Consider the following 25,945-nt stretch of genomic DNA (forward strand, 5'->3'; position numbering starts at 1 on the left):
CCTGTTAGGGAACTGGGTGGAACAGTGCGGCACGCCTTCATTGCTTGTGACCTGGGGTCAGATCCAGCCCAGATGATGAATACCTTCTCTTTTAAGGGATAGGGTGAGTAAATAGATCAGTGACCATTCTTTCATTCTCTGGCGCATGCAAATCAACTGCAACTCCAGGTAGAAGGGTTTCGAGACAGGTTTTTAAAGACTGTGTTTTAAAGGGAGACAGGGAGGTAGAGGTTCCAATTTACAGTCTGTGCTGAGGTAGCTGATAGAATTCAGGGATTGGGAGGGTGTTACATTTGGCGTTGGTCTCCATGAGCGAGAAAGGAGAGACTATATCAGCGTTCCTGTTGCTGAATGCCATCCAGGGATTGCTTTTGGGGAGTGTATGTTTGTGGGTGTTAGGATCTGACTCAGCTTAGATGTACTTATTGAGCTGATAGGCTCCTGACATGATTGTCTGGACTCCTACATGAAGAATGACTATTGGGGTGAAGTTCAGACAGCTGCTGGCATTGTGTACTGTGTCTCAGCATGAATCACCGTCTTTAGTGGAGGCGGCCAGGAGAACCAGAACTGTTCAAACTTCGCTTCCTTGATTTGTAACAGCACCTGAAATCTCACCTATATTTCACAACTGTCTTCCAGGCATTCACTACTCATTACAGCACTTCCATAACTTTGATCGGAAAATTAAAACGCTTAATCATTACCTTGTGTTCAGTTCAGCTAATCGAAAAATCGCAGCTTTGAAATCTTATAAAATGTTGCTTAACTTCAGCTCTGGACAAAGAACTCATAACAATGATCTTTGGTCTAATCACTGATGTGTTGTCAAAGTAAAAAGTCTCACAACACCAGGTTAAAGACCAACAGGTTTATTTGGTAGCTTGAGCTTTCGGAGTGCTGCTCCCTCATCAGGTGATGAAGGAACAGCACTCCGAAAGCTCGTGCTACCAAATAAACCTGTTAGACTTTAACTTGATGTTCTGAGGCTTCTTACTGTGCCCACCCCAGTCCAACGCCAGCACCTCCACATCATGTTGTCAAAGGATAGTATAGATTGTGCCTGGGATTCACCATGCTGTGATTAATGCCGATCCAAAGATGTGCAGGTTAGGTGAAATGGCCACGCTAAGTTGTCCCAAGATGTGTAGGTTAGGGGAAATTAGTGGGATAAATATATGGGGTTACATGGATAGGGCCTGGGTGGAATGCTCAGTCAGAAAGTTGGTGCAGACTTGATAGGCTGAATGGCCTCCTTCTGCGCTGCAGGGATTCTATGACCTCAAAACACTTCGGATGCATCTCGACAAAGTGAAAAAGTTAGCAATGATAACAACTGGTCATTATGTTGCACCCTTACGATAGATTTAAAAATTCCAAGATTCTTGATGGAGCTTTAATCAATGGAGGAGGCTTTGAAGAGGTGGCTGATGAGAGGTGCATTTTAAGAAGGGAAGAGGAGTTGCTAGGGAGGCAGAGATATTCATTTCAGAGCATTGGGCTGAAGGCACAACTGCTGATGGTGGGACTGCACAAGAGGACAGAGTCAGAAAGGAAAGGAGTTTGTGGATACAGGGTTGGGAATGTTGTAAGGGATATAGTGCTGGACAGGGTTACTGAGATACAGAGATGCTCTTGCAAAATATAGGGAAAAAGAAACAAAGATGGGAATCCGGAGGCAAACCACTCTAAGTATTCTTTTCAGATGCAATCACAACACAATGTATCACAGAGGCTCGCTCTGTATCAGGCAAGGAATTGTACACGAAATGGATCAAAGTGGCCCGAAGTAACCTTTCATTGCATCCAACAGAAAAAGGTGGGTAAACATCCAAGTAGCTTGTGTTGGATGTTAACTCAGCTTCCCAGGGTGAAGTGACAGTTTTTTAAGACATTCCACCATCAAGTCTCAATCTGTCTTTAATTTCATCTCCTAAATTCCTTCAGAAATATTATTCCTCACTTTTCATATGCATCCACATTCTCTTTGCCATAGTCTTTTATCTGTTTATTGGAAATATTTTTTGCAAGAATGCAGAAGAAAATTGAAACAAGCTTGTTTCAAAACTGCAATTACAGTGAAAGGCACATTGTTAAGGGCTGAAATATGAATCATAGAATACCTACCATGCAGAAAGAGGCCATTCAGCCCATTGAGCTTGCACCAACAACAATCTCACCCAGGCCCTATCCCAGAACTTCACATATTTACCCTGCTAATCCCCCTGATACTAAGGGTCAATTTAGCATGGCCAATCTCCCTAACCCGCACGTCTTTGGAATGTGGGAAGAAACCAGGGCACCCAGAGGAAACCCATGCAGACATGGACAGAATGTGCAAACTCCACACAATCATTCGGGGTGGAATTGAACCCAGGTCCCTGACGCTGTGAGTCAGCAGTGCTAACCACTGTGCCACCATGCTGCCACTTTAAAAAATTGCCATTTTTAAGTGCTGGCAATTGCAATACTTAGGATAAAATGGTGGACAGATGTAATCATGTTTTAACAAAGAACAAAGAAAATTACAGCACAGGAACAGGCCCTTCGGGCCTCCAAGCCTGCAATGACAACGCTGCCTGACATAACTAAAACCTCCTACCTTTCCAGGGACCATATCCCACTATTCCCATCCTGCTCATGTATTTGTCAAGATGCTTCTTGAAAGTCACTATCATACCTGTTTCCACTACCTCCCCTGGCAACAAGTTCCGGGCACCCACCACACTCTGTGTAAAAAAAAATCTGCCTTGTACATCTAAACACATTGCAACTCTTTACTCTCCACTCTGTACTCGTACTGTATAAATCAGCCCACTGGTCCCTTGGTCCTCCAAGCTGAGGTCAGGTCCGCCTCAGGAAACCTGAAGCGCACAGTATTCTGAGCTGTTCCAAAAATTCCAGCTGCATCTTTGTAGCAGCAACCCAAGACATTCCAGTAAATGATCAGTAAGCGTTTCCACGGGTATCCCTGGGCAATAGGCACAATGAGAAGAGTGTGTATGGACTGGGATTTCCAGTATAGGGGCCCCCTTCGTTAAAATATTGCACTCCTATTCTTGCAGGCTGATACTATTAATCGCTCGGTACATTTATGGCAGTAATAGATGTCCTGGGTAACTTTAAGTGTGGCAGTCTGGGAATGAAACAGATGCAGAGTGAATTTGAGTTGGAAGTAGGCGCAGGTTTAGCACTTCTCCCTCCTCTTTTCGTGGCTGCAGTTACATCAAATGAACGAAGCTGAGATTAGTAGATTGCTGAATGCAGATCAATGGAATAGCTGGAATTCTAGGTCTAGAAATTGGTTGGCACTGCACCCATTTTACAGGCACATCAAGGGTGCCTAAACATCTAATAGAGCGATTCTGAGCCAGAGAGGCATCACCGCATTGTTTAATTTGGTTTATTGATTAGTGTCGCAGCTAGGCTTACATAAACATTGCAATGAAGTTACTATGATAAACCGGCACCTGTTCGGGTACACTGAAGGAGAATTTAGAATGACCAATGCACCTAACCAGCACGTCTTTCGGAAACTAACCACCCGGAGGAAACCTACACAGACACGGGGAGAAGTTGCAGACTCCGCACAGTCAGTGACCCAAGCCAGGAATCGAACCCAGATCTCTGCACTGTGAGGCAGCAGTGCTAACCACTGCATCAGCTTGCCACCCGTTGCTAGTGAGAACAAAGGGGGTATCAATGATGATCACCTAAAACAGGAGTTAAGTCATCATCCGTCTGCACACAAGATACCTAACACCGGTTTGAACCTCTCTTTGCTAAACCTAATAGCGGCCATGGCTAGGCCAACTGCATTCAGGGAAACTTACAGCCCATTCGAGGGACATCTGGAGGTCACCAACACAAAGGTATGTTTGTGAGGAAATATCAATGGGAATGTTGAGCTGGGACAAACAGGAAGGCTGAGCTGCATTGCTGAAGGTGGCCGCTGGCCCCAAATTGCCCCCAGATTCTAATCACTTCCCTTGCTCCCACCCGATCCCCATCATCTTTCCACCACTTCCGAGGTTGGGTAGGTTAGTTGGATTGGCCATGTTAAATTGCCCCTTAGTGTCCTAAGATGTGTACGTTAGATGGATTAACCGGTGATGAATGTGTAGGGTTACGGGGATAGGACTGGGAAGAGGGCCTGGGTAAGATGCTCAACCAGGGAGTCAGTGCGGATTCAATGGGCAGAATAGCCTCCACCTGCATTGTAGGGATTCTGTAATTCTACGATTCCAGATTAATGTGAAGGCTGCTGCCAGTGGCTCTGAATCCAATGCTGATTTTTCAAGATACACGTGGGTCCTGAGATACAATGCCCAAATTTGGGTGGGCTCTATACATAGCCCACCCACTGTTACAGATCATTCCCTACTGCTGCTAATTGATTAGATATCGTCAAAACATTGTCATCAAAGTGACTTCACTGCCATGGACATTCACTCGCACAGAACTCCAACTGAAATGTGAAGTGCAGAGTTGAAATACGAGGAAGCTTTTCAGCAGGAATGAAATTGTTTACCAGGCTTCTGGTGTCATAATGCATCACAGTCCTCTGCTGTTACTCTGCACTACATTCAGCTAGATACAAGTGACATTGCTAGGGGATCGCTGCACAATCATTTTGTGGGGAGAGTTCTGCCCCTTAAGTCTATGCCATGCTTCACAGAACAGAATAGAAGTCCTACAGTGCAGAGGAGGCTTTTCTGCTTTTGAGCCTGTACTGAAGCTCTGACAGAGCATCTTACCCAACCCTATGTATTTATCCTGCCAATCCCTCTATCCTGCATAGCTTTGGATACTAAGGGGCAATTTGCCATGGCCAATCCACCTAACCTCATTGGACTGTAGGAGGAAACCAGAGGAAACCCATGCAGACATGGGGAGAACGTGCAAACTCCACACAGACATGGTAAGAAGTCTCACAACAGTAGATTAAAGTCCAACAGGTTTATTTGGAATCAGAAGCTTTCGGAGTGCTGCTCCTGCTTCAGGTGAGCGATGAAGGAGCAGCACTTCTGATGAAGGAACAATGCCCGAAAGCTCATGATTCTAAATAAACCTGTTGCACTTTAACCTGGCGTTGTGAGATTTCTTGCTGTGCCCACCCCAGTCTAACACCAGCATCTTCATATCATGTCCACGCAGACAGTCACTCAAGAAATTGAACCCTGGGCCCTGGCGCTGTGTGGCAGCAGTGCTAGCCATTGTGCCACTGTGCCACCCCTACTGCTTGGCAATCCTATTGCCACTCTGACTATCGAGCTTTACTTGTACTTGTACCATCAACACAAACAAAGCTGCTTTTCAATTATTCACATGTGATTGTATGAAGACAGATTTACACTTTCACCTACATCTTACCACCTCCATGCTCACATCTCTTGCTGCCTGTCTAAAAATAGTAAACTACAAACTTAAATAAACGAGACAGAGTATATATTATAGAGAATAACAAGTGTCTGGCAGGGAGTTTGAGACACTAATTCAATCTTGGGGATCTACTGATGTTTATTGGAATGTCCGAACTTCACTCGCACACAGTTTATGACGTATTCAGAAGTGCCTGATTGAATTAATCCAATGTAACTCACTGCCAGCCATCTCTTATCTTATGTTTATTACAATGATAATTTGCTTTTAAAATTTAACGCTGTTCCGCATTTTGCAATGTGTTTTCATTGTTGCAGTGTGACGTGTTCAGTGTTACACTCCCTTTACTGCCCTGTCAGATCAAAGAATAACATGTTTTGCACGAATATGATTTCATGAGAGTTTCCAAATACAGTTGTGTTGCTTACTGTACAAAGTCCAATCTATCCCCCGCTGAGAGTAACGCAGGGCACATTGTGAAAAGGCACAATTTCTGATCATCATGCCCTCATGTTATATTGTGTTCAGAGTTTGGACGTCTCTCATTGAATTAACTTGCTGTTAGTCTCAATTAATGGCAAAGTGTTAAACAGACCAGCCTTGAAGATTCAGGCACACCATCCTTGCAAAAATTCTGGAATTCCTTTCTCTTGGCCGGCACAGTGGCACAATTAGCACTGCTGCCTCAAAGCACCAGGGAGCCGGGTTCGATTCCTGGCTTGGGTGACTGTCAGTGTGGAGTTTGTGTATTCTCCTCGTGTCTGGGTGCGTTTCCTCCTGGAGTTCCGGTTCCCTCCTACAGTCTGAAAGATGTGCTGGTTAGGTGGATTGACCCAAACAGGCGTTGGAGTGCGGCGACTAGGGGAATTTCACAGTGACTTCATTGCAGTGTTAGTGTAAGCCTTACTTGTGACCAATAAATAAACTTTACTTAAAAGTTGTTGTGAAAAGGTCAATTGAAAATTTCAAAATGGAAGTATTTGTTAGTTAAGTGTATTGAGGATTGCAGAACCAAGGCAGGCAGATGGAATTAAGATAGTGCTCAGCCATAATCTCATTGGTTGGCAGAGCAAACTCTCACGTGCATAATCCTGATGTAAAAAGGAATTTGAGGAGGTAACTGAAAAATTCAAGCTGACCATTTGAAATTTTAAAAAGCAGTAAGCAACTTGCTGGACTGTAGACTCCACGTTGCAATTAGGTTCAGTGCCATTGAGCGAGAGATGAGACAAAATTGCGCAGAATTCTCTGTCCCGTCCCTTGAGATCCCATAAAGTACAGGAATGAACCTCTCTGAGCCTCAAAATTAATCACCGTGTCTCTCCCTAATCCTGGAGCATCTTTTTCCAAACTCACATCATGATGGTCAGAGGATCCTGCTGCTCTCCCCCAGGTCCCTCTTCCCGACCAGTGACCATTCCCTCAGGTCCATGATGCTATCAGTGGCAGCCTTGTTGGAAATTGGACCTTTCGTATTTCACGTTAGTTCATAGTCATATGTAATGCCTTCCATTGCCCAATGACCTGTAAATACTAATTACTGAGCATGAAGAACATATAGTCACACAAGCTACTGAAGAGTTGTGAATCTTCAGCTGGCACAAGTTCTGACTTTCAGACAAGGAGGAGAAGTAGATGGGAAATGGTGCCCACACAGAAACCTGGCTCAGAATCTCAGAGTTGGAACATGTCCCAGCTGCAAATCTGAACTGGGATATGGTTCCCAAATCACTGGGGGGAGGGAGGGGGGCGGTGTTGGGACAGGGTGAAATACAAGGCAGGCAGGGTGACCCTCCCCTCCCCGCCCCACCGTGGGAAAATGTATAGGAAGACTGCAGGGTTTGGAGGCAGGCTGGGTGGAAAACTTGCTTCAGCACAAGTACTGTGTTGAAGATTCAAGGAAAAGAATAATACAAGAAAAAGCCCTTCATCCCATATCACCCTAACACATTTCATGGCTCCTCATACCCTCCATGAATATGCACCTGCATTCAGCCTCTATGGCCTCTCATGTCCATGGCTCCTCCTCATTCAGTGCCAATCTATGTCTCTCTGCTCACCTTCCTGGTCGTTTATAGTGTCTATGCCAATTCATGTCCCCAGTACCCAACAAGGGCAGACCTCAGGACCCCATTCTGATTTGAACAAAGTGCTTTTATTCATTCAAGGAATGGTGGCACAGCGCAGCTCCAGGGACCTGGGTTCGATTCCCGGCTGGGGCTGCTGTCTGCGCGGAGTTTGCACATTCTCCCCGTGTCTGTGTGGGTTTCCTCCGGGTGAAAAATTGCCCCTTCATGCCAGGGGGAATTAGCTAGGATAAATGCATCAGGTTATGGGGATAGATCCTGTGTGGGATTGCGGTTGGTGTAGACTCGATGGGCTGAATGGCCTCCTTCTGCACTGGAGGACTCTATGATCTCAATTTTCATTGATGTGAGAATTGGGATCGATTCTTAAACCAATCGATGTGAAAGTTAAAATTGTCTTTCTGTGGCTAAGAGTGGAAGGAGAATGTATAAAATCATGTGAATGTTCACCTAGCTGACATAATGCCAGGTAGGCGGCAAAGATGCAAATCCTGGAAGCAAATTTGTCCAATTGTATTTTAAAAACATCCTCAGTTTCTTTTGGAAGGAGTTAATGATCATGACGGAATCTTGCGGTTCACTGAATATCCGTAAATCCCTGGCACTTTGCACTTCCACCTAATGACATCATTTGCACCTCCAATTAGGTTGTGGTTTGGTAGCTTTGTGATATTGATGAGAATTTTACAGGTTTAAGTTATGCACACCGCAGCCCTGTGAACTACCTTACAGACACAGCCTCGGGTTAATCCTGAGCTGCGCCTTCCTTGCAGGTGTTCGTTGTAATAAAGCAGCTTTCACAGTGGCTGCGAGGCGTGAATGATTGATTGTGTGCATTTCTTCTGTGTTTAATATTCGTACTGTACATCTCGTGCTTAAAGTGTCTGTTTAATCCCATTATTTACTACAAACCCTTGCGCCCAAAGGGCCCAGTGTTAACTCTGCCTGCCAACAGAAGTGGGACCAGCAAGTGCTTAAAGTGATGTTCAACAGTACCCGGTGTGAGATTTTTTCGTTTATTCATTTGTGGGACATGGGTGTCGCTGGCTAGCCAGCATTTATTGCCCATCCCTAATTGCCCTTGAGAAGGTGGTGGTGAGCTGCCTTCTCGAAACGCTGCAGTCCACCTGTTGTGGGTTGATCCACAGCGCTAGTTGAGAGAGAACTGCAGACAAATCCATTCACGGCCTCTTCACCTGCCCTTTTCGCTAAATATATCCAGAACAATAAACAGCTACCATCAGAGTGAAAGGGATAGAGCAAAATGGGGCAAGCAGTAAATATTTTTTGCAGACTTGGAGGATTTCTATAGTGTTAAGAAAGAAGTATCCGCTCTGTCAGTTGTCAGATGAGAGGCTGGTTCTCTAGTCAAAATATGCAGAGAGGAAAATTACTTTGGATATTGACTCGGGAAAGCTACACTGGGGCTTGAATTTACTCAGTGATGAGGGCCCCTCTCACGTGAAAATGGCAGAAGAGGCAAAAATACAAGAGCAGGTCAGAGGCAAGGAATCATGCACTGGGTAACGCACCTTCCAACTCCCTGCCCACAATCTGCAAGGCACAAGTCAGACATGTGATAAAATACTCTCAACTTACCTGGTTGAGTGCAACTCCAACAATGCTCAAGAAATTTGACACCATCCAGGACAAAGCAGCCCACTTGATTGGCATCCCTTCCACAAATATTTACTCCCTCCACTACCAGTGCACAGTAGCAGCACTGTTTACCACCTACAAGATGCACTGTAGGAACTCGCCAAGTTTCCTTCGCATGTTGCAAAGCCACATCCACTGCCATCTCGAAAGACAAGGATCACAGACACGGGGGGGTTCACCACCATCTGAAAGTTCCACTCCAAGCCACTCACCAACCTGACTTGGAAATATATCACCTTTCCCTAAAAATCCTGCAATTCCCTCCTAGCCCAGGTGATGTGCGGTGGTTCAAGAAGGCAGCTCACCACCATCTTCTCAAGAGCAATTAGGGATGGGTTATGAATGCTGGCCCAGGCAACAAAGTCCACATCCCTTGAATGAACATTCTCAATTTTTTTTTCTTTTACTTCAGCTTGATGTAATTTTAAATTGCTGCAATTCAAGAGTATCATTTCTCTGTGCATTAAATTTGATGTCTTACAAATTTGACCACAAACATGATATCACACCCAAAGGGTGGCAGAACCTGTCTAACAATTGCAAGAACAATTGTTCTTGCCATTCACAAGCCATAATTTCACAGGAGGAGACGATTCTCCCCAGCAATTTGCGCTGGCTTTGAAAGAGCTACCCCATTAGTCCTACTCCCCTTCCTTTCACTCCATAACCTTATAAATGTATCCTCTTCAAGTGTATATCCAGTTCCCCCTGGAAAGTAATTATTGAATCTGCTTTCAACACCCTTAGTCAGACTATAACAACTTACTGTGTTGAAAAATGCATTATTTGACTCTGTGTGTGGTGAGGAGAAGCAGAGTTTCCAGGTCAGGCTGAGTTCCAGGAACTGTCCGACTTCGGGGAACATTTCTCCAGCACCATATTTAGCTGCTGAGGCAAGTTTGCATTGCAATAGTCCCTATCAAGTTCAACTTTTGTTCTGAAAAGTAGTTGTGCAAAATGTTTCTTTTTTACAGAATCCTTACAGTGCAGAAGGAGGCCATGCGGCCCATCAAGTCTGTACTGACAACAATCCCACCCAGGCCCTATCCCCGTAAACCCATATATTTACCCTGCTAAGCTCCCTATCACTAAGGGACAATTTAACATGGCTAATCCACCTGACCCGCACATCTTTATAGTATGGGAGGAAACTGGAGCATCCGGAGGAAACCTAAGCAGATGTGGGGAGAACATGCAAACTCCACACAAACAGTGACCCAAGGTCGGAATTGAACCTGGTTCCTGGTGCTGTGAGGCAGCCGTGCTAACCACCATGCCGTCCACTGACTGGATACAATCCACCATATCACCAAATGTATTGCTATGTTTTGCTTCTGTTTACTATAACCCAGAACGAGAATGAGCGTAGTACTAAAAATACAAGAAAAGAAACTATCTGTAAATAAAGCTGAAAGACAGCAGCTGCTTTGAAATATGGATCCGGCAAGAGGAGTTTTTATTTAAAACCCCAGTACAAAAAAATTGTTCATGGAGTAATCCTGTGTACCAGATTTAGATTAAGAGATTGTGAAGCTAAGTTCTGAGACTTGTGTGTCCGTTCAGCCCTGATCTGGGTATCAATTGTTTGATCGAATGTCATGGTAAGATAATTGATTTGTCGAGCACTGCTCTCCAATAATAAACCTATTAATGTAAAATAAGAAGTCTCACAACACTAGGTTAAAGTCCAGCAGATTTACTTGGAATCACAAGTTTTTGGGCGGCACGGTAGCACAGTGGTTAGCACTGCTGCTTCACAGCTCCAGGGACCTGGGTTCGATTCCTAGCTTGGGTCACTGTATGTGTGGAGTTTGCACATTCTCCTCATGTCTGCGTGGGTTTCCTCTGGGTGCTCCAGTTTCCTCCCACAGTCCAAAGATGTGCGGGTTAGGTTGATTGGCCATGCTAAAATTGCCCCTTGGTGTCCTGGAATGCAAAGGCTAGAGGGATTAGTGGGTAAATGTGCAGGGATATGGGGGTAGAGCCTGGGTGGGATTGTGGTCGGTGCAGACTCGATGGGCCGAAGGGCCTCTTTCTACACTGTAGGGTTCTATGATTCTTTTGGAGCGCTGTTCCTTCATCAGGTGATGACCCAAGGCTGGAATCGAACCAGGGTCTCCTGTGCTGTGAAGGAGCAAAGCTAACAACTGTGCGGACTACAGGGGCCAAAGTGTTTGGAAAACCCTACGACTTGTCTCCATATCTATCCATTTCCCACCCCATTACCCACCCGAGGAAGGGGCAGCATTCCGAAAGCTTAAGATTTCAAATAAATCTGTTGGACTTTAACCTGATGTTGTGAGACTTCTTACTGTGCCCACCCCAGTCCAACGCCGGCATCTCCACATCATAGCTATTAAAGTAAAGGGCAAGGAATAAATATTTGGTTTAACTCGAAGCCGTGCCCAGATTCGAGAGGCCAGCTGCTAACTGAAATTATGCTTTGGAAAACTTATTCATGCTCATAACTTATTTCTTCAACTCAACAAGTGGCTTTGAAAAGGTGTTGGGTGCCATTTATCTTTTTTTAATGGGGGCAAAGTAGATGAGAAAAATAGTGCCTACAAAGTGCCTGTTTAAGTTTTGATCTTGCGAGCATCAAGCTTGCTGATTCAAATGAATATCAGTTCAGAAACAGCGGAACATTTGTGTCTTTCTTCTCACATCCACCAACCCTGTCTGCACCCCTCGTCAGGGATCGCTCAGATGTGGATTCCATCAAGACTAAACAGTATAGTAATCAAAACGGAAAATATGTACAGATACGTACAGCAAAAAAAGAGACAAGTTAACCCTTTGAATGTAGTTCAGCAAATTGTGATGTCTGTGTCTTCGCACCTAGCCTGGAAATGTAACAGCTATTATACATGTGTGTCCAATTACAGGACAAACAGATTACAGGCTGGCAGGTCGAATCATAGAATCCTTACAGTGCAGAAGGAGGTCATTCGGTCCATCAAGCCTGCACCGACAACAATCCCACCCAGGCCTTATCCTCATAGCCCCACGTATTTACTCTGCTAAGTCCCCCTGACAGCAAAGAGCAGTTTAGCTTGACAAACCCACCTAGCCTGCACATCTGCATGGGAGGAAACTGGAGCATCGGGGGGAAACCCACACAGACATGGGGAGAATGTGCAAACTTCACACAGACAGTCACCCAAGGCCGGAAATAAATCCGGATCCCTGGCGCTGTGAGGCAGCAGTGCTAACCACTCTGCGGAAGTACCCGTGAAAAGTGTTCCTGTGGCCCGTGGAAAGTGATGCTTGTCCGTAAGATGTGCTGGTTGGGTGCGTTGGCAGTGCTAAATTCTCCGTCAGGCGCCGGAGTGTGGCAACGAGGGGATCTTCACAGTAACTTCATTGCAGTGTTAATGTAAGCCTACTTATGACAATAATAAATAAACTTAAAACTTAAACATACAGAAACAAAGTGTGGATCGGAAAGGAGAGTACTGCACAAGGTCTTTTGCCCCTTTGTGAAATGGAGCTGCTTAGAAATATCACCAAAGTGTGGACTGCAGATCAGGATAATATTACAGCTGTCCACCGAATGCCTCAGGAAGGTTTCCACTGAAAGGCAGGAAAACCAGCAACAGTTCCAAACAAAGACAATACCCATTTATTGTGCGTTTTTTTTTCTTTCCATCCTCAGGGATGTTAAACCTGGCACTTTATATACGTATCAGGTGGCAGTTGTCATGGGCTCTGATGAAAGCGAACCTTCGCCGCAACTCAAACATGTACACGGAGCTGCTTACTGCGGAGATGGATTCATCCAAAAGTAAGTTTACCTGAAGTGTGCCAGACTCTGGGTCACCTCATTTCAAAGTGTTCAATGATCTAATTAATCACATTGGCTTTTATTTTTGGGCTCCCTTTGTACTCTCTGATACAATGAAGTTGTGGCCCAGAAGGTCCTGGATGTTTAATGCCTGATTTGTGCAGAGAAATCTCAGGCAGGTCAATGATGGAGGGAATGCAATTGTCATATTTTCTGTGGGTTAAGGGGAACCAGTGGATGCACTATACTTAGATTTCCAGAAGACATTCGATAAGGTGTCGTATCAAAGGTTATTGTGGAAAATGAAAGGTCATGGTTTAAGAGGTAACATCTTGGCATGCATTGAAGATTGGTCAACTAACAAGAAACAGCAGGCATAAACGGGTCTTCTAGTTGGCAGTATGTGATGAGTAATGTGCCACAGGGATCAGTGCTAGGGCCTCAACATTTTGCAATTTATACAAATAGCTTGGATGAAGGGATTGAAGGTATGGTGGTTAAATTTGCTGTTGACACAAAGATAGGTAGGAAAGTAATTTGGACATAAGGATGCTATAAAAGGGTATAAACAGGTTAAATGGGTGGGCAAAAATCTGGCAAAAGGAACTATAGTGTGGGCAAATGTGAGCTTGTGCATTGAGTGGGGAGATACCAATTATGCACGAACGTATGAACATTAGGAGCAGGAGTAGACCATTCAGCCCTTGAGTATTCTCCTCCATTCAATATGTGTGTGGCTGATCTGATTGTAACCTCAACTCCACATTCGTGATATCCTTCCATCCCCTCAATAATCAAGAATATGTTTAGTTTCTACTGCCTCTGAAGGAAGAGAGTTCCAGAGGTTCATGACCCTCTGAGAGAAAATAATTTTTAAAGATTTTTGCGAAAGTTTTATTTATTAGTCACAAGTAGGCTTACATTAACACTACCATGAAGTTACTGTGAAAATCCCCTAGTTGCTACGATCTGATGTTCATTTTGACATGAAGAATAAAAAATAAGCTCATTATCTAAAAGGTGTGACATTGCAAAGCTTTGAGATAAAGAAGGATCTGGGTATTCTAGTGTAAGAATCGCAAAAGGCTAGTACAGAGGTAAAGCAGGTAAATAGGAAAGCTAATACTTATTGTTTTGTCTGACGGGAACTGATTACAAAAGTAGGGAAGCTATGCTTCAGTTGTACAGGGCATTGGTGAGATCACACCTGGAAAATTATGTACAATATTGGTCTGTATGTTTAAGGAAATTTGTAAATGCATTAGAAATAGTTCAGAGAAAGTTTACTAGGCTCAGACCAGCAAGGTGGGTTGTCTTATGAGGAAAAGTTGGAGGGATTAGGTTTGTATCCATTTGAGTATAGAAGACTAAGAGGCAATTTAACCAAAACCTTTACGATCGTGAGGGATATTGACAAGTTGAAGGTGGAGAAGATTTTCCTCTTGTTAGTGAAAACAGAAGTAGGAGTAAACAATAAGGATTCGCTCATTTAAGACAGAGATGAGAATTTGCCACAATGGTTAGCACTGCTGCCTCACCCACGTTTGATTTCCAGCTTAGGTCACTGTCCGTGCGGAGTTTGCATGTTCTCCCCATGTCTGTGTGGGTTCTTTACGGTTGTTCCCGTTTCATCCCACAGTCAGAAAGACGTGCTGATTAAGTGCATTGGCCACGCCAAATTCTCCCTCAATGTACCCAAGCAGGCATCAGAGTGTGGCGACTAGGGGATTTTCACAGTAACTTCATTGTAGTGTTAATGTAAGCCTATTTATGACTAATAAATAAAACTTTCGCAAAAAGCTTTAAAAATTATTTTCTCTCAGAGGGTCATGAATCTCTGGAACTCTCTTCTTTCAGAGGCAGTAGAAACTAGACATATTCTTAATTAATGAGGGGATGGAAGGATATCAAGGTAGGCAGAATGTGGAGTTGAGGTTGCTATCAGATCAGCCATCAGGCTCAAGGGGCTGATTGGTCTACTCCTGCTCCTAATATTCATATGTTCGTGCATAATTGGTATCTCCCCATTTAATGCACAAACTCCTAAATCCATCTGATCTCGTGGATTAAGCTCTGACAAAATATCAGAGTCTTGAGCTACCTTTGCATAAATCTTTAAAGGGACCGCTCTTCAAAAAAGGATCCCAAAACAGATCCAGTGAAAAGTTACGACATAGAAAAAGGCCATTCATGTCTGTGCTGGCCAAAAAAAACCGAATAAATATTTATTTTAATCCCACTTTCCAGCACCTGGTCCATAGTGGTTGCAGCATTTCAAGTGCTGATCTAGTAACAGGGGTGGCATGGTAGCACAGTGGTTAGCACTGCTGCTTCACAGTGCCAGGGACCCGCGTTTGATTCCTGGCCCGGGTAGCTGCTGTGCGGAATTTGCGCATTCTCCCCGTGTCTGCGTGGGTTTCCTCTGGTTGCTCTGGTTTCCTTCCACATTCTGAAAGATGTGCTGGTCAGGTGCATTGACCCGAACAGCTGTCAGACTGTGGTGACTAGGGGAATTTCACAGTGACTCTATTGCAATGTTAATGTAAGCCTTACTTGTGACTAATAAATAAACTTTAATTTTACCTTTTAAATAAGTTGCGTGTTTCTGCCTCAACCACCCATTTCGGTGGGGAATTTGAGATGCCTTCCACCCTTCGCAAGAAAAAACTTTTCCTCATGTCCCCATCCAATCATTCTACCAATGACCTTAAATCTATGTCCATTGGTAATTGACCCCTCAGCTGGGGTAAACAAATTCTTTCCGTCTACCCTATCTAAATCCCTCTTAATTTTGTAAACTTCAATTAGGTCACACCTTTGCCTCCTCTGTCCTAAACAAAACAACCCTAGCCTATCCAATCTTTTCTCCTGGAGCGTAGGAGGATGAGCGGTGACCTTATAGAGCTTCATAAAATCAAGAGGGACATCGATAAGGTGAATAGTCAATGTCTTTACCCTAGGGTAGGGGAGTCAAAAACTAGAGGGCATAGGTTTAAGGTGAGAGGGGAAAGATGTAAAAGGAAGCTGAAGTGCAACATTTTCACCCAGAGGGTGATGCGTGGACAGAATGAGCTGCCAGAGGAGATGGTGGAGGCAGATACACTTACAACATTTGAAAGACATTTGGACAGGTACATGGATGGGAAAGGTTTAGAGGGATATGGGCCAAACGCAGGCAAATGGGGCTAGGAAACCTAGTCGGCATGGATAAATTGGGCCGAAGGGCCTGTTTACGTCTTGTGTATCCATCCCTATGACTCTGTGGCAGGATTTTCCAAAGAGAGAAGAATTAGGATATGGAAAGAGGCCATTTCTTGCTCCAAAACTGGAAAATCCTACCCGAAGTCAACAGACTTTTGCGTGGACGCTCCCCCCACCCCCTGCCCCATCCATCCTGGATGGGAAATATTCTGTCATGAGTGTCCCTGTCAATGCAATTCTGTCAGTATTTTACACTGATTGAAAAGATGAGATACCCAGGTTTGTTTGGCTCTAGAGAATAGTATAGCAGTGCACATCAAAAGGAAATGTATGGACACTGTGAGATAGTAATGGCTTCAAAACTAATGACTATAAGACCACCACATCCTAAGGAAAAACCTGGACTGGCAGCGGCCCAGCTGGAACTTCCGTGGGAGGCTTTTGAATTTTTTTTTGGCATGTGAATTTTCAATAGAAATATTAGTTAAATAACTGTTAATGAAATTGGAGCTTGTCCTTCAATGAGTTCATTCGATGAGTCAAATAATCCGTCATACCATGGCTTCCAATATCCAGAGGCAGAAATAGCTTACTAATCCTTCTCTGACAAATTTTATCTGAAGATAGTGCTGAAGTGATGAAACACAGGATATCTGGGAAATGAAAAGATCTCTGGATGGAACACTTTAGTAATTAAACGTCTGCTGGCTAAGCTCACCGGATATTTGTCCCATTTCCAGTTGCCTTCACCATAGCAACCATGCCTTATCCATCGTAAATTTAAAAAATTTGTGGAACCCCTACAGTGCAAAAGGAGGCATTAGGCCCATTGAGTCTGCACCTGTAACAATTCCACCCAGGCCCTGTCCCCGTAACCCCACATATTTACTCCTCTAATCCCTCTAATCTATGCATCCTGGGACACTAAGGGGCAATTTAGCATGGCCAATGCACACATCTTTGAACTGTGGGAAGAAACTAGAGCACCTGGAGGAAACCCAAGTAGATACAGGGAGAACGTGCAAACTCCACGCAGACAGTGACCCAAGCTGGGAATTGGTTCGCTGGAGCTGTGAGGCAGCAATGCTAACCGCCGTGCCGCAGGGGCAATATAACCATTCCATTGCAACAATTCTCTCCTCTGTAAATTCTCATTGAATCTGACAGTCAAAAATTCTCAGCAAATTACCCTTTCATGGTTAATAACTGCAGGTGAAATCATTTCATGATATTGGCTACCACTTTTCTTTTTCAGTGCAATTCCCCAAATATCAGCCTAACTGCCACAAATATGAAGTTTAAATTGTACTTGGTGCAAATTAAGCTTCTGTGACCTTTTGTGTTTGTTCTAAAAACATCACACGGAAGCAAGTCCAATTCACAAACATGCAATATGCCCAAGATGAAATGCAGCAGGGTGGCACAATGGTTAGCAAGGCTGCCTCACAGCGCCAGGGGCCCAGGTTCGATTCCGGCTTTGGGTCACTGTCCGTAGGAATTTGCATGTTCTCCCAATGTCTATGTGTGTTCCCTCTGTGTGCTCGGTTTCCTCTCACGATCCAATGATGCGCAGGTTAGGTGGATTGGCCATTGTAAATTGCCCCTTAGTGCCCAAAGGTGTGTAGGCTGGGGAGGCAAGGAATATGTGGGATTACAGGATAGGGCAGGATGGGTGGGACTTGGTAAAGTGCTTCATTGGAGATTTGGTGCAGACTCAATGGGTCGAAGGCTTTCTTTTCCACTGTACGGATTACATGCTTCTATGATTCTAATCACCATTAGGAGTTTTAGTTAACCAAGTGCAATAGAGCATGCCTTTGAGGAGGGCCCAACGATTAAGTTGGAAATTGTGGGCAAAATAATTTTGATTAAAATTGGGATGTTGTGGTGGATTGACACTAGGAAGTAAATGCATATTTCATGTGATAAATCCCTTTTCAGTTGCATTAACCAGACTTCAGCAAGTTATCCTCGGAAATATATTAAGCAATATTTTTAAGCAATTTAAATATATATATATATATATTTGGGTGGTACAGTGGTTAGCACTGCTGCCTCACAGTGCCAGGGTCCCAGGTTCAATTCCATCCTCGAGTCACTGTCTGTATGGAATTTACATGTTCTCCCCATGAATGCATGGGTTTCTTCTGGGTGTTCTGGTTTCCTTCCACAATCCAAAGATATGCGAGTTAGGTTGATTGGCTATGCTAACTTGACACTAATGTCAGGGGGATTAGCAGGGTAAATGAAGGGTTATGAGGGATAGGGCCTGGGTGGGATTGTGATCATTATAGACACAATGGGCCAAATGGCTGCCTTCTGTACTGTAGGAGTCCTGTGATTCTATAGTGCATACACAACTTGCCCAATTGCACCAATTCAAAGCAGATTTTGTGTTCAATGCTATGAAAATAAGTTGCCATGGTGGGATTCAAGGCCCACTCCCCAGTTACCTTGGGTCTCTGGATTACTAATCTACCATGCCACCGCCAGATGCTCCAAAATCCTTCCTGCACCACTGTCAACTAGCAACTCCAACCAGTTCAGATGCAAAAACATTTTGAACTACAGGGTGCAAGAAAAATTCTGAACTAATAGCAAGATTCAGCTCATTAACGCAGTTAAAAGGTTCAGAACTACTCAAGGATATCACAACAGGCTTGTTCATTAACTAAGTTCCTGAATTTAGTGCAATGCCTTACACACATAACAGACATATATGTGTATGCATGTCTGTACATGTATACACAGATAAATGGATAAATTAGACAGATTGATACATGCATGCCAACACCTGAATGTATAAGCTAATGGGGTGTAGGTTTACACTATTCCATTGTTGGTGATTGATCTCCGTGGTCACATTTTGTGCCTCTCTTCTCCAGAGCTCTTAGAATTGACCATATTTATCGTGGAATGTTCTGAGATTGTTTAATAAGTCCCATTTGTAGGGTGGAATGAAGTTTTGGAGCTTCTTTTGTGGCGTTGGCAACCAGGTTTTGGGATATTACCATGATCTCAAAGTTTTTCCAATGTGCCTTATGTTCAAATAAGGAAATTGTAAGAGCATTAGCCCAGCTCCATGGTGACACAATGGTTAGCACTGCTGCCCCACAGCGCCAGGAACCCAGGTTCGATTCCCGGCTTGGGTCACTGTGTTGAATTTGCACATTCTCCCCGTGTGTTTCATTTGGGTGCTCTGGTTTCCTCCCACACTCCAAAGATGTGTGGGTTAGATAGATTGGCCATGCAAAATTGCCCATTAGTGTCAGTGGGATTAGCTAGGGAAAATGCATCGGGGCGTGGAGATGGGGCCTGGGTAGGATTAAGATTGATGCAGACTTGATGGGCCGAATGATCTCCTTCTGCATTATAGGGATTCTATGACTCAAGAGGCGAGGGAAATTTCTGGTGTGTCCTTTGAAGATCCCGGACATCCTCAGGAAGTGGTAAATGTAGGGTTAAGCACACTGGCTATGCTAAATTGTCCCTCGGTGTCCAACACGTCTTGGGAATTAGTGGGGTAAATACATGGGGTTTCAGGGATAGTGCCTGTGTGGGATACTCAGTCAGAGAGCCAGTGTAGATTTGATGGGCCAATTGGCCTCTTTCTGCAATGTAGGCATTCTATTGTATGGTTTGATTGTCATCATGAGGGATGTGTCCCTCCAGATTTTAGATGGGGTTATATCTGCCATGGGATATAACCGATCGGCTGAATGTTGGGTTCAGTAATGTGCTTCTGGTTCATACTGCAACACTCAACTTTATGTACAAAGGTTTTGTACTGGAGGCGTACAACGTTCAGTAGCTGAGTGTAACAGTGTGAAAGTTGGTCTTCAAAGTCTGCGTGTATCTGACTCCCCAACAACTTCAAACATTCTGAGTTCAGACCATGACAATCAATGGTTCTTTCACCACACTGTTACTTAAGTTAGAGACTTTTGACATGTTGGAGTGGAGCTACCATTAGTGAAAGTACTCTGCCATTAAGGTGAGATCGATAGAGGTGGGTCTGGCTTATAGTGGCCGGGTTGATATTTTGTGTAATGAGGACAATGTCATAAATTAATGTGCAGAGTTGTGTCATAGAATCATAGATTCTCTACAGTGCAGAAGGAGGCCATTCAACCCATCTAGCCTGCACCAACAACAATCCCACCCAGGTCCTACACCCATAATCCCCACATATTTATTCCACTAATCCCACACCCCAAAGCAAAGGGGCAATTTAGCATCAACCTAACCCGTACATCTTTGGAATGTGGGAGGAAACTGAAGCACCCAAAGGAAACCCACGCAGACACGAGGAGAATGTGCAAACTCCGCACAGACAGTGACCCAAGCCAAGAATCGAACCCAGGTTCCTGGTGCTGTGAAGCAGCAGATGTTAACCACTCTGCCACTGTGCCACCCTCATGAATGTGCCTTGTATGTCTGAACCATAGCTGCTGAATAATAAAAGATTCAACAGTTTCACAGAATCCCCACTGTGCAGAAAGAGGCCATTCGGCCCATTGAGTCTGCACCAACAACAATCTTATCTAAGACCTATCCCCGTAACCCTGAATATTTACCATGCTAATCCCTCTAACCTATGCATTCTAGAACACTAAGGGCTAATTTAGCATGGCCAATACAGTTTCCTAAGTCAAAGCATCACTGAGGGTGAGTGGTCTACTCATCTGATTTGGAAGTCTATTATGTTTCACTGTTACCCATTAAAGGGTGAAACTTGTACAATTATTGACCAAATGTATTACACCCAATAAGCCTCTAAGGCTCTCCATAGTCAAATAGTGGTCTTCAACCGCTGAATCAGTTTTGGCACCAATCAAAATGTCTATGGCTTCAGGAGCCAAACGCAGTGTTGTTGAATTGGCAATAAATCAATAAAATAAGACTGGTTTTGGAACCAAACTCCTCTTCAGTTCAGAATCAAAACCACTCAAAAGTCTCATGCTAATTTCCTTGACTCACTTGCCAGGAAAACAAACAATGAGAGGAGTGTTTTGGCTGGCAGTTTAAACAATCATTCGCATGTAGGGTCTTTATGCCAATCATGTTTTTTTCCCTTCAAGACACTTGCTGTAAAATGCAAGTTTATTGGAGGTAAATACTTGCAAATGGGGTTAGCTCCACAATAGCTAGATACATGCTCTCAAACCCAGCCCACACTGCTCATCAAGTGCACTGGTAGGGTTTACACTCGGCAAAAAGCCCTGTAGGAATTTTTCAGTGGGTCGTTCTGTAAAAGTAAAACCCCGCGATATGTCAAAAGAATGCCATGCACTAATTAACCTTGCTTTCACCGTCAGTCAGTGTACAAAACATTACTCATATTCATTCTGTGTGATATGATTCCAGGGATCAGGGAGAAGAATGCGATGATAAGAACAAAATGAATGGTGATGGCTGCTCCAGTTTCTGTCGCCAGGAACCATCTTTCAACTGCGTGGGTAGGTATCCTGTCACACAAGTCATTGGTGAGTTAATGAGAACATGCTCCTTGTCACTCGTTGGCACAGCTCAAATTATTTGATGGCTCAAGGCATTCAGTTAAGTTCTTTGTGTGGAGGAATGTGTTTGAGACGCAAGTGATCTTAGCTGGCATTTATGTAAGAGGCCAATCCATTCAGACGATAAATGTGATAATATTTTGACTTAATGTGAACTGAAAGCAACATAGTGCTGTTTCTCAGTGTCTATCCATTACCTCTGAGCACAGTGACTGTACGACCTTTAAGATATCCTTAATCATGAGTAGATTTGGTATAAAAACGTATGATACCGATGTTGAAACTTTGTGCAATGAAAGGAAGGGTTATTTACAGGACAATATTTCTACAGAAGAAGGGGAAGCACAGTGGTAGACAAAACAAAAGAAGCTCTTTTAAAAGCTTAACAATTTAATTGGCTATTAGTATATGTTTAGATCTCTGGCATGATGCAATATAATCACGGATAAAATTAAAGTTATCCATCACTTTCTAAACAGGAATAGTAGGGATTCCATACGCTGTACACAAAGGATTACAATGTGGAAAGTTAAAGCTTTCAATTCAACTCATAGCTCCTTTTCTCCCTTGACATTTCCGGATAGAATTAGTTTCCTATGAACCAGCGATGCAACCATGATTCAAAGACAAATCGCTGTAATCCATTTGTCTTCAGTTCTTTTCCCTCTCTCACTAATTCAATTATAATGAATCAGTATATTCTGGCAAGCTTTACAATGGAAACAGGGGTTGCCATGGGACAGCTCTGTCCGCCATCCCAGAAAATGAGCTAGCAATCCCCCTCGTCAATTCCCTGTTCTCTTGGTGTTATTTCTGACTAAGCATCGTTAAGGGGCAGATTCCACTTCTTTCTGTTCGGAGCTGAATCTCCCTTGAGTGTGCGTCGCAATCTATTCCTAGACCAAACATCTCTCAAGTTTCCCCAAAATAACACTTAGTCTAAATCCAAACCTGATTCAAAGATCCAGTTTACATCAATGCAAGATAATGTTATTTAATCATCAGCAACATAATCAGCCATCTTGACCCAGAAACATGGATGAACTGGTAGCACGCTTATCATTTACTCTTCCGTTCCTATTTTTGGCAGCTGTGAATGATTTTTTTTTGTGACAAATAGAATTAAATAAGTGTTTGCTTTCATGCATTCATTTATTGACATCTTCCTTTTTTTTGTTACATTATCTAAGTACTTCATTCCTGAGATTAACAGACAACAATTCACTGAAACGCGTTTCAAATTTCTGTACCTAGACAAGGTAAGTGGCGTAGTCGTTAGCACTGCTGCCTCCCAGCTCCAGGGACCTGGGTTCAATTCTGGCCTTGGATGACCGTGTGGAGTTTGCACATTTTGAGGCGTGTCTTGTGTGGGTTTCCTTCGGGTGTTCCAGTTTCCTCCCATACTCCAAAGATGTGCGGGTTAGGCCATGCTAAATTGACCCTTAGTGTCAGAGGGATTAGCAAAGTAAACATGTGGGTTAAGGGGATAGGGAATGGGTGGGATTGTTGTTGGTGCAGGCTTAATGGGCTGAATGGCCTCTTTCTGCACTGCAGGGATTCTATGATTCTAAGATAATGCAGCGATCTTTCTATGAGAGAGAGAGATATTCAAGTCATGAGATCTTGACTCCATGTATGGGATCATTTCCTCTTCTCAGGTTGGGAGGGATTTTTTGATATGGAAGAAAGAACTCCTGGTGTATCCTGCCAATTAGTGATGTTCTACTTAATCTAGAAAATCTTTTACGTGGTTAGGACTGTGTGCAAAGAGCACGCAAATTCGTGATTTAAAAATACAACTGGAATTCTTCTTTCATCTTGGCCAATTTTCTTCCCTTTCGTGGGTTTTCTCCGGATGCTCCGGTTTCCTCCCACACCCCAAAAATGTACTTTTTAGGGTGACTGGTGTCAATAAATTGTCCCTAAATTGGATCTCCCTTAATCTGGTGCACATAGAATTCCCTAAATTTGCACCCCTTTATTGTGGAGTCCACTAGATGTGGACAGAAGTCGTAGGTAGAAGAAGGGCTTGAATAAGGCACTCTCTGAGTGATAAAATAGGCGGCACGGCCTTGTAGGGCTGAAGGCCCTGTTTCCTGTGCTGTGCTGTTCTTTGTTCCCGCTAAGTTCCAAAGGCTACAACTGCTTTCAGCTCCCTCAGTAAAGTTGCCATTCTTCACACTCAAGCCTAGATAGCAAGTGTCAAAAAAAAAGTACTCAACAGCAGGGTGCCACCACAAAACTCAGTCCAGTCTCACACATGCCCAATTTCTAGAAGGATGCCACTGAATAGCAATCAAGAGAAGGATCCATGTTTCCCCTTGACTAATTCAAGGCCACTAAAGCCTATTATAGTCAGCTTCTCACTTAGACAAGATCACCTAAATCCAGACAGACAGCAGATTAAAGCTTGAGCCCACCTACACTGTCTGGCTCAGCTCAATTCGAGGCAGCACTCTGATTAATTCAGCCATAGGGGAATTCGATACTTAGAGTCATAGAATCTTGATCAGAATTTTCCTGTCCCGTCCGCCATGGGAATCACAGCAGGCGGACCATGTAAAGGCCTGTTGACCGTAGTTGGGATTTTCTGGTTTTGGGGTGAGCGCAGCCAGAAAATCCTGCCCATAGAACCAGAAAGATATACAGCACAGAAACAGGCCCTTCGGCCCAACTCATCCATGCCAACTAGGTTTCCTAAACTGAACTAGTCCTATTTGCCTGTGTTTGGCCCTTATCCCTCTAAACCTTTCCTAAACATGTACCTGTCCAAATGTCTTTTAAACATTCTAATTGTACTCGCCTCTACCACCTCCTCTGGTAACTTATTCTATACATACACCACCCTCCATATGAAAACATTGCTCCTCAGGTCGCTTTTAAATTTTTCCCCCTCCCACCTTAAACCTATGCCCTCTAGTTTTGGACTCCCCTATCTTGGGGAAAAGACCTTAGGCACTTCATAATTTTATAAAACTCTGTAAGGTCACCCCCTCATCCTCCTACAATCCAAGGAAAAAAATCCCAGCTCATCCAACGTCTCCTTATAAATCAAATTTCCAGTCCCAATAACATCCTCGTAAAAATTACTTTTATTTACATACAGTTGATGTTGTGAGTATCAGTCAGCACCCATCTATTATAAATGTCAGAACATGCAATACATCAATTGTCCTCTCACATTCTATTTAGCAAGAGCTATACCATTGAGAACCAATTGTAGAAATATGCTCACTTTTTGATTACCCAAAATCTGTTTCTAACTTCCTCAGTTTCAACCATGGAGGTCACAGAATGTTGATAGCTGTAATTTTTAAGTCCATTCATGCGATATGGACATCACTGGTAAGGCCAACATTTAATGCCAATCCTCACTGCCCTTGAGAAGGTGATAATGCGCCACCTTCTTAAATGAGTGCAATCTGTGTGGTGACGGTATTCTCAAAAGTGTTGTGAAGCAGGAAGATTCCACGATGTTGAGCCATATCAACATGACTTTACAGGTGTAGGAACGACGATATGTTTCCAAGTCAGGATGGTTGCCAAACCTGGAGGGGAACTTTCAAATGGTGATATTCCAATCCACTTGTTGCTCTTATCTTTCCAGGTGGTAAATGCTGAAAGTTTGGGGGGTGCTAGTGAAACAGTACTGCCAAGTTGCTGCAGCACATCTTGTAGATTCTCAACATGACAGCCGTGGTGTGGTAGGTGGCACAGTGGCACAATGCTTAGCACTGCTGCCTCACAGCACCAGGGACCAGGGTTCAATTCTGGCCTCAGGTGACTGTCTGTGTGGAGTCTGCATGCTCTCCCCTTGTCTGCATGGGTTTCCTCTGGTTTTCTCCCACAGTGCAAAGATGTGCAGATTAGGTTGATTGGCCATGCTGAATTGCCCCTTAGTGTCTGGGGATGAGCAGGCTTAATAGGTGAGTTTACAGAGATAGGGCCTGGATGGGATTGTTGTTGGTGCCTCCTTCTGCACTGTAGGGATTCTATGGGAGTGAACTTTTAAGATGATGAATGGGATCCCAATCACTCTTGGCTACATTCATATTGACAATTGTCGAAATTGTGCTTGCTTAGTTGTTACAGTTGAGGCCACTGAATGAAAACTAACTAGAAAAAAATATTGACCTCATGAGCAGAAAGGACACACAAAACTTGGGGAAGGAATTAACTTGTTATCATGAGCAAACAAGGGATATCCACTGAATGATAGAATACAAAATTGAAAAATTTAGACAATCAAATCACCCCTTCAAATCAGTTATAGAATTGTAAGATACAAGAGTGTTTACTACAGTGTTTACTAC

At 43.7% G+C, this 25,945-nt stretch overlaps 1 protein-coding gene across 1 annotated transcript in view; it reads left to right on the forward strand.

The window, feature by feature from the left end:
- The window catches only part of pappaa (pregnancy-associated plasma protein A, pappalysin 1a), a 329,950-nt gene that overhangs the window by 92,606 nt on the left and 211,399 nt on the right, over positions 1–25,945 (forward strand). The window contains exons 8-9 of the mRNA XM_080212189.1: positions 12,784–12,912; positions 21,481–21,572. Coding sequence (XP_080068315.1) covers positions 12,784–12,912; positions 21,481–21,572 — 221 coding nt within the window. The remainder of the gene's footprint in view (positions 1–12,783; positions 12,913–21,480; positions 21,573–25,945) is intronic.

This window comes from Carcharhinus amblyrhynchos, chromosome 25, assembly GCF_965287045.1.
Source record: "Carcharhinus amblyrhynchos chromosome 25, sCarAmb.v2.hapA, whole genome shotgun sequence".
Classification (NCBI taxonomy): Eukaryota; Metazoa; Chordata; class Chondrichthyes; order Carcharhiniformes; family Carcharhinidae; genus Carcharhinus; species Carcharhinus amblyrhynchos.